Source organism: Culex quinquefasciatus, chromosome 1 (genome assembly GCF_015732765.1).
Source record: "Culex quinquefasciatus strain JHB chromosome 1, VPISU_Cqui_1.0_pri_paternal, whole genome shotgun sequence".
Taxonomy (NCBI): Eukaryota; Metazoa; Arthropoda; class Insecta; order Diptera; family Culicidae; genus Culex; species Culex quinquefasciatus.
Window position 1 is genome coordinate 17,211,650 of NC_051861.1, and position 10,273 is coordinate 17,221,922.

General features: G+C 37.7%; 1 protein-coding gene across 1 annotated transcript; it reads right to left on the minus strand.

Annotated features, from left to right (window-relative positions):
- Nucleotides 1-644: 644 nt before the first annotated feature.
- On the minus strand, nucleotides 645-2,179 carry LOC119765382 (exosome complex component rrp45). The gene is given in 5 exon segments (XM_038249130.1): nucleotides 645-1,439; nucleotides 1,442-1,585; nucleotides 1,588-1,847; nucleotides 1,849-1,940; nucleotides 2,000-2,179. Coding segments are annotated over 5 exon segments (1,305 nt in total). The 5' UTR covers nucleotides 2,066-2,179; the 3' UTR covers nucleotides 645-696.
- Nucleotides 2,180-10,273: the final 8,094 nt, after the last annotated feature.

Consider the following 10,273-nt stretch of genomic DNA (forward strand, 5'->3'; position numbering starts at 1 on the left):
GACTCCGACTCCAGGTTTTCAGAAATCTTCGGCTCCGACTCCGACTCCGACTCCAGCTCATAAAATTTAGCCGACTCCGGCTCCGACTCCGACTCCAGCTGTTCGAGTTTTGACGACTCCGACTCCGACTCCAGGTCCTCAAAAAGACCCGACTCCACCGACTCCGGCTCCGACTCCGACTCCGACTCCACAGCCCTGATAAAAAGTGACCCAAATTTTCGAAGCTTTTTTTGTTTTCATTGAATATCTCAGGATTGAAATCGAATTTTGGGGATCTGTGAAGGTCAAATATGAGGCATTGTGAGCTGCACAAAATTGCGTTCTTAACTCAATTTGGACCAAAATGCACATACGACAACTTAGCACGAAGGCGACGAGCTTATTTATATATTATATTTATTTTACATCCTTATAGTTTGAAATAACGTTATTTATTTTTGAAGATAAACCATTTTCATGTTTGGCCCGCAAGCTTATGTGAACTTCAAATTTGGCCCGGCGCTCAAAAAGTTTGAGCACCTCTGCAGTACAACGTCTCCAGACTGTAGACGCCTGTTTTTTTATTTTTTTTTATTTTTTTTTTTTTTCATTTAGAGTAAGCAGCATAAAAAAGGAAATGTTCGGATAAATTATCTTACAGTTAACTATTGGCAGACAACTTTTATTCAACCAGTTCATCCTTACCTTACATTCTCCTTACCGATTGATATCCTCCGACGTCAGTGTCATCGTTTCCTCCTCGCTGTCACTGGACACCTGAACCACGTTCATCCGTTCCAGCGCTTCCTTTGACTTCTTATTCTTCTTGTTGCGATTTTTCTTCTTTTTAGCGGCCGACTTTGTCAGTTCCTCTACCGCATCCTCCTCCGGAATCCACTGTGCTGCCTCGCTTGCGACCTTTGGCATGAGCACGGCCGAATTCTCCGCTACCTCAACGATACTTTCGTCCTGCTCCATCGGTTCTTCCGCCGGCTGGTCGTCTCCATTATCTTGCTGTTCAGCTGCCTCGTCAATTTCACTCTCCACTTCCGGAGCTTCATCTTCTTCTTGGTCATCGGCGTCGTCCTGGTTGGTTTTGTCGAGCTTAAATCGCTTCAACCGGATGTGCAGCCGATCCTGGGCTAGGGCGGTGATTTCGTTCAAGCGAATGCACTCGCTAAAACCGATTGGAATATTTTTCTTCCGCTTTTCGGTGTCCTCCTGGATGGCGTCCTTAATTTTTTGCACGATCGTTCGGGCCCGTTTGGCACCCTTGGCCGCCGTTTTCAGCAACAGATCAGAACTTGTAAGTGTGATCCCTCCCAGGTGGATTCCACAAAGTTCCCCGTACGAGTTCATTCCGAAGACAATCTTCGCCTCCGCAACTCGCTCCTCCAAATACGTCGGATCAGCCACGGCCAGTTTGCCTTTGTTGAATATTCCGTAACTGACGCAGATTGAAAGTGGTTGATGCCGATCGGAATGGGATCCCGCTCGTAAATCGTATGTATCACGACTTCCTCACCATTGAGACTAACATCCGGCCGTTTAAAGTGAGCCAGCGCCGTTAAAGCCGCAATACTAGCACAATCAATAACGTTCCCTCATGGTTCAACACGTTTATGTCCACCCGCAGATTCCATACCTTCTCGTCCGCCACCAAACAGAGCGATTCCAAATCAACGCACCCCGAGTCCTTAATAGCTCGTTCCAGGATCCGATTCAGCTGCACACCGACCTCGGACATCCGGCCAGCCTCGAAGTGGGGCGCTGCCATCGGACCTAGTTCTACGTTGATAAACAGCGTTCCCTCATTTGGTCGAGTTGCCCGCGGCGTAACAACCTCACAGCTGACCTGGGCCAGCACGCGTTTCTCCCAGCGACACATGTACGCTGCCCCACTCGGAACCGAAGTTTAACCGGAGCTTACGGAACTCGTCCAACGAACGACCGTCAACTCGCTGCAAAACCGACGAAGGTTAGGGTTTGATTCAGAGGGATTTCCGGTCGTAACACTTACCACAGACTCCAGTACCGCCTTCTGGACGAAGGTCTTTTCGCTGATAGATATGACGCGTTCTTTCATCGTAAATCCACAAAATTATAATAAAGTTTTAGAAAAAAAAATCCGATGGCCATATACGAACGTGCAATATTTTTGTTTACATGAATCGCGCGTGTCGTAGAGAACTGTCAAAGAAACGCCGAAAGGAAAGGGATTCCGACAGTTGCCAGAACATCGACCAAATTACGTCAGAACGAGTCTCATACACTGTAACTGGAAATCGCACTTGGTTGAGTTTGTTTTCCCACTTTTTCGTACACGCACGTCCAAATCACTCAGTTTACTTTAAAACCGAACCTACTCAGAAATTAGTAAAAAGGGAATCTGACAGATTTGAGTGAACTTCACTCAGATCTGGAATAATATCACCACAGATATCACTCAGTTTTCGTGGAATTCTGAGTGAAATTCACTCAAATCTGACAGATGGGCATCTTCATTTCTGAGGAGGTTTGGTTTTTACGAAAACTGGCTGATTTTAAACGTGCGTGTACGTTTTTTTCAGTCCACACCCTTACCAAAAATCATGATTTTTTGAGTTCCAAATCCCACTTTTCATACGATTTTTTGAGTTCAGGTACTACAACCAAATGGTTAAATGGGTTGAACTGAAAAATTCGTATGAAAAGTGGGATTTGGAACTCAAAAAATCATGATTTTTGGTAAGGGTGCAATGTTACGTCTGTTAAATTAATACGAATTCACTCAAATCTGACAGATGGCCCCTTTACTCATTTCTGAGCACGCTCGGTTTTGACGAAAACTGAGTTATTTTAAACATGCCTGTAGATTTGTCTAGGGGTCATTCACAAATTTCTCTTACTAGCCGTAAAGCCATTTCTTGACTTCTTTTCTTGGGAGATGCGTATTGGTCCTCAGGGCCGGTATGCTCTTCGAAAGAAAGGGGGTCAAGAAACAGCTTTACGAACGGCAGGACAAAAGAGAGGGAACGTTATTTGGGGCTTTTCTTCACCCTCTCTGGCTTGCTTTCGCTACCGCTGCTGCCCATTTGAAATTTTTCTTGACCGGTTTCTTCCGAAGTGCATTAAAGTGAACTGTAAATTAAAGTGAACTGTCACCAAAGCAAAAGGGATAGCCTATTTTTTTGCATCCAACTTTACGCTCTTTTTGAAAAGTTACAACGGAAATTCTCGTGTTACGTCCAATGAAGTAAATATTTCGGATTCGGCTTCGATTCAAAAAATTTCCAAAAAATCATTTTTCAACCAATTTTTGATTTTAAAAAGCATTGGAAAGAACAACTCTTTAAATTTTAGAAAATGTATGGGTTGAAAATTTTACTTCTTTTTTTGACTTTGCCAATTTTTTGACGAAAACTGAGTGATTTTGGTAAATGTTGTGCATGATTTTGGTACACAGAAAACAAAATCACCCTTACCAAGTGACCGAATTTGATTTTTTTTTCTTCCAAAAACGAAACTATTGGCACTACGCCCCCCGGGGCATGGCCTTCCTCTAACGTGGGATTTCTGCTCCAGCGCCTCTGACGAGACAGGAGAAACCGGGACCGACGTTTTACTTCACCATCCGATAGAAGCTCAGTGGATAAGGCGGGAATCGAACCCGCGTCTCATAGCATCCTATTTTAGGGTCCTAAAATGAAGCTTAGATTGCTGTTATTATTGTTTACAGCGATATAGCTTATTTTTCTGAGTACAATGACCCTTTGTACGACCACAAAGAGTTTAAAATTGATTTTTAAATCAATTTTGAAAAATTAACCTCGCGGTCCTTCCAAGGGAATGGTGGAAAGAGAGGAATCACAAATCCGTATAAATAATTTCAAGATTTTTCAGGTGTAAACCGAAAACGCGATCAAAAATTAAAGTGGAAGAATAAGGCTTTTAACTGCTAATTCAATTGTCGGTGTACAGGACGCCGCACAGTTTAATCATTTTCTGACGTCCATTCAATTTTGCAGTCCAAACCCAGTGATTGAATTGGAAAAATAAAATCTTTTTCAAATTTTCTTTTGTTGATTTGTGTGCACCTATGTCGAAGACCAAGATTGTTTACTTTTTGCTCTTTGGTCTGACAGTCTTGGTCTGACAGATTTGGTCTGTCAGCTTTATCATGGATTTTGGTCTGGTCTAGGCGAGGGATAGGACACAGCACCTTCCTGGGTCCTTCTTGACAGAAAAGCTCCTACTTGACAGCTCGTTCCAAGGGGACCATAGTTGATCCATTAAAAAAAAAGTTGTCTTGTCAATTGTTTTTTTTTTTTTTTGCATTTAAATGAAAAAAAGTGATCAGAAATGGTTTTTAATCATGTTTTTTACCGTTGTACATAAAAATTTATGTAGAGCTTTAGTACCCAATTTGTAAAACCCAATCTCACTTTACTTTCAAAATTATCATGATAATTATTAAATTTTACAGCGCAAATTTTTAAAACATGCAAAACATCGAAAAAGTGTCTAAAAAAATTATAAAAAGTAAGCATAGTAGGTAAGCAAAATTTTGCAACGCTAGGTTGAAGAATAGGCTTAATATTTACTATGAAATAAAATAAACAAAACAAATTTTTATAAAACGCAAAAAAATAGAGAAGAAAAATATAAAACGAAAAAATTTTGCGGTACGGTCACTTTATAGTCCAGAATCCATTTAAAATTTAAATATTGAGCAAAACAGGTCCAAAGTATTGGTCCAATCCGCACAATGCGACAACAATTTTTTGCATACATTAAAATTCTAAATAAAAGTTTATGTCAAACCATCGGAGTACCACCGAGATTTGAGTGTTATATATTTTACAATAAAAAAGGTGCAGGTGGTTATGTCTCTACATGACCAACAAGACAAAGAACTTTGTATAAAGCTCTGAAAAAATATTTTATTTTTATTAATATTTTTTTAATTCTTTGCCAATTTATTTAGTCCTGAATAATTAATTCTAATTTAATGTTTTCAATTATTGGCACCTCTGTAGAAATAAATTGCCAACACACGAAAATATTGCCAAAACAAGTATGGTTTGCAAAATGTGAAATTGAAAACGTATTCAAAAAAAGCAAAACGCTCGAAAACGCATGTTCTCAACAAGGCTGCCGGAGCAAGAAAACGGAAAAATAAATAAAAAAAGTTGCTGTTTGTCTCTAAAAATAATCTTTCGCAGTTTTCTGGAAACTAAACTTTGCCTTCGCATATTGTGGGCCCCATTTGCTGCTCACGCTTTGAGGTTATGTACAGCGCTAGTGTGTTCCACAAAAAATGGACGACACCCACTTGTTTTTCCAATTCATTGGGGTTTTTTTTTTCAAACGGAAATTCGACACACGTTGCGGCGCTACAAATTAGCAAACAACCTAGAAATGTTGGGCAGACCAGAGTGTGTCCCTTTTAGAGGAGGTTGATTTCTGGCTTATTTGAAAAGTGAATTACACGCCTCAGTGGATGGGCATGACAAATTTTCGCTCGACTGCTGCAATCTGACTTAATATTGTATGGAAAATCGGATTTCAGTGTTCCAAATCGTCGAGAATATCCTCCCGATCTACGAACTTGCATAAATAAGCAGTGTAAAAACCCCTCTAATATATACAACACATTGAGTCGCGCACGTAAAACGCACGAAATTTCTCATTCCTTCACGGTGACTAAGAGCGAACGAGCGAATCTAAAATTAAAAATAGTACATAGAGCAGCCGCAGCCAAAAAGTTTTACAGAAATAATTTCGTTTTCTGGTTTGTGTGAACGTTTCATTTGCTGTGTGCATAAGGTGGATCGTGCGAGCACTGAAAGCTTTTTCAGTATGAATTTCATAAAAGATAAGAAAATTATTAATTTTTCAGTTTTTCGTGCAGCAATTTATCTGATTTTGTTACAATTCTGATTTATATCAATATTATTTCTTCAGTGTGTCCAAATGCACATGAGTCGCACAAAATACGATCACTTCAGATCGAGAGATTTCGTGGTTTGTCGGAGCCAAAATATTGGCTCAGGTTGGCCCCAGGTTCAGGTGCTGATCAATCAAATCCTCACGTAACCTGTCTTATAAGAAGAAGGTAATGTTTATTCTGTCTATTAGAAGATAATGCACGGAAAAGTGAGTGATCTGTAACGAGCAACTCTTTCCGTAATCTGTATCTGTATCTCGAGAAGAAACTTCTGATCGACTTGGTGCTTTCAGTAAAGTAGGTTACGATTAGGACAATTCAGAAAACATTGATTTTAATCAAAAATAAACCATGTTCTTAATATAAAAAAACTTTTAAACCAAATTCTTGTCGAAACTTCAATTTAAATTTTGTCCACATGGAATGGCTTTTCCTGAAAACAAAATTAAATAAACGATTTTCTTTTTTGGACATAGATTTTTTTAAGTTGAAGTTGAATAAGAAAACAATTGTAAAATTTATTTTTTCTTGGTTTCAATTCTTTGCAACGCCACATTCAGCAACGTTTTAGGTTAAACAATGTGAATGAAACCATGCTGAAGTGCAAGACGTCGGTGCATTTGATCGAAAAAATATAGTTCTTTTGATTACAAATTTAATTTTTCATTTAATAATATGTTTTGAGTATATTTTCAATATTTCTCAAAAAATAAGTTATTCAATAAGCAATAAACGGCAACTCTTCAACTCAAAAGTAAAACATATAAAAAGGCTTTTGAGAATCTTGCTTTAAAAAAAAAACAATCCTTAAAAGTCGAGCCAAACATTTCATTAGGGCACAAAACCAAAAACCGCGATTCGAGAAAATCGCTTGCAAAAAGTGGACAACTTGTTTCAATTCCTATTTTAAAAAGAAGCTTGACTGATGGTATTTTTACTGATGATACGATAAAACACATCATTATCCTTAACTCCGCTTAAATGCTTCTTAATTTTTGTTGATTTTCGCAATAAAACTCATAATTTAAAAAAAAATCGTTATTGGGCCCTTTTAACTTTCCAACTGTTGTTCATAATGGGCCCTTTCAAAATGCAATTTCGAAGAGAGCTGAAAGGGCACTAAAGCGCTGTCACCGGATTGTTGTTTTAAATGATGTTTACGGGCCCTTTTGTTTAGTTAGAAATGATGAGGAATTCAGTAGAAATTTTGGTTATTGGTGAAGTTTTGTGATTGAATAGTGTAGATAAGGTATGTGAAACATAAAAATTCTTCAAAAGTGTCCTATTCTCTACATACTAAACAGCAGCCGTGGGACCGTATGAAATATTGTTTTTTGACGAGGTTTTTCTCTGCAGAAATCCTTGGTGAAAAGTAAACCAAACTTTTTTTGAAGTGAATTTTTTTAAGTGAATTAGTGTATGAAAAGTTCACTTTATAACACAAAAAGTTCCTCAAGTACAAGAACCTAACGAAAAATAAAAGGGCACATTTGAACTTTTTTTTTTAGTTTGCCGTGAACATGGTTATGTGCCCTTTTGTGTTTTTGATTTTTTCAATAGGAAATTCTTTGTTATCAATCTGATTCTTGGAGGGCATGTAGGGAGTGTACTAATGAATGGAATAGTGGAATAATCCCGAATGTTTACGTTTTGGTTTTGTGCCCTAATGAAATGTTTGGCTCGAAGTATTGATTTTAATAAGTAGCAATCATATCTAATTTCTGGACTACCAAACATTTTTTCATACCGTAATGTGCCAAAGGTTTCATGCATCGCACCGGTTTGGCACCATCAAGATGAGCAAATCTTTATTATCTTACCGCTATTTTTAACCCAACCTTTCCCGAAGAACGGAATGGACACCCACACCTCGTGGGAGCCGAAACGAGACCTGCTTGTGCGTTGACCATGTTCAAGATCCCCACTATAACCGAGGTTTGCAGGAAAATAATGTTTCATGCCTCATCGTTCAATAGCTTTAGATGTTTATTTTCTCAAACTATTCTAACAAAAAAAAAAATGCAAAAAATACATATTTTTCCAGCTTATAGCCAACACCTGTGTTTCAATCACACTCATACGCCCTTTTTCAATCTGTCTAGTTACCGGTATACAATATTTTTGAAAAATAAACAGACAATTTTAGTGTTAAATATAGCTGAATATAGAATAAGCTGAATTTTTGTGAAGCCTTAGGAGGTTGCATTCATCAGGTATCCCACGACAAATTCAATGATGCACCCCTCTTTTTGTACAGCAATAATACAATAATTCAGAAACATCCCACCAATTGACCGTTTATGTTTGGACGACCACAGCACTACATTCTATGTCATGCTACGTTGACGATGAACATTTGTGATATTTTTAGTCCGAACAATTTGTATACAGTGGGAGGTTTTGTTGAAACTGCCCCAAAAACCTGAAGGTATCCCAAGCAGTTTGTTCGTGTGAAATTGAGTAAATGTGTAACACGCACACGTCACCAGTTTTTCTTTCTCCTTCGCTAATTCGTTGGCCGTATCGTAGGATCAGACGAGTCGAGACAACATTGAACCAAATAATATTTCTTCTATTCGAAACCAAAATTGTGTGTCCACAATACCAAGGAGAAACGCACAATTGGGTCCTAAAATGAAGCTTAGATTGCTGATATTATTGTTTTCCGCGATAAAGCTTATTTTTCTGAGTACAACGACCCTTTGTACGATTCCAAAGAGTTTAAAATGGATTTTTAAATCAATTTGGAAAAATTAACCTCGCGGTCCTTCTTGACAGAAAAGTTCCTACTTGACAGCTCGTTCCAAGGAGAACATAGTTGATCCATCGAAAAAATGTTGTCTTGTCAATATTTTTTTTTTGCATTAAAATGAAAAAAAGTGAAGAGAAATGGGTTTTAATCGTGTTTTTTACCGTTGTACATAAAAATTGACATAGGGCTTTAGTACCCAATTGAAATTATTATTATCCACTACATAGATAGACAAAAATAATTTTTCTGTTGAGATTTTCCGCCATTAATTGTCAAGTCCGAAAGCAAACAGACATGAAAAAATGGTCGTCAAACGTAAATTGCAACTGCACTTTCTGCGAAAGTCACACGGGCAGCAACTGACCGACATGAATCAATACATTGTCAACAGTGACTTTCTTCATTTCACTTGCACTCAGCTGTTGGGCGGTGGGTGACCAAAGTACGAAGAACTTTAACATTTAAGTGCTGGCAGCGGGGCGAAAAAAAAATTTCACATTTTCAATACACCCACGCGCTTGGGTCCCTTCGGGCGTTGGTAGCTTCCACCATGAAATACCGACTCTGTTTCCAATAAATAAATTGTGCAACCAAGACCTGCTGGGTGTTGAGCCAGAAGCAGGGCTAGACGACAAACGCACCGAGGAGGTGTGAACATTGTAGTTCTGTTTGACGGCACCCTAAAATGGAGATTTTTTTTTAAATTTTGTTCGGGAATTCAGTTGTTATCATTTAGTGTGTACTTGCCGGTTGAGATACTCAAATTTCATCAAAACATTACTTACTCAGAATAGGGAACGTTATCCATTAGTGAACCCCTTTCCTATAGTGTGGACCCTCTGAAGGGTTTTTGATGAAAAAAATCAATAAAATCCCAATTTCAAGCGTGTTTGTTATCTGCAAATCTTTTAATTGGCATGTTCAGCATCATTTAAAACAATGTTGACTGACATTGAATGATCCTTTTTGCCAAAATAAGTGTTTCGAGTTCGACTTCAGAAATCAGCCATGGCCACTAGCATTTTCACAACAAAACAGCATTTCTATTTTATGATTAAATTAACTATCCAATCATTTTTTGACTGATTATTTAACTTCAGCAAGTCGTAATAATGTAAGTTTAAGGAATTTTACTCAAATAAAGCGAAGATCTGCTCATTTTCGAGTAAAAATTAGGGAGGCCAATATAGGACACAGAGAATCCAAAGTTTTCCAAAAGTGGACCCCTGTTCATTTAACCTTCAAAAATGAAAAAAAACTGTGTATTTAAGCAAAAGTTTCTCTTAAACATACAATAAATGCTTGTTGTAATCAATCTAAACGCATTTTTTTTTTCAATTATGAGTATAAATATAGCTGTTTTCATTTTAAAAGTATCAAAAATGCTGAAGCCGCAAGAATTTATAATTGAAAAAAAAACTATAGTTAATTGTATTTAACTGAAGCATTGTAATCAAAGTTTGAAATGATATTTTAAAATAATAAATCAATAGCAAAACATTTTTTGAAAATAAACATGCCTAGTGGCTGTAAACATATCTATTGTTTTGTTTCGGTCAACTATTTATGTAATTTATATGGAAAAATGTGCATCAAAATTACTTTTTCTTAAT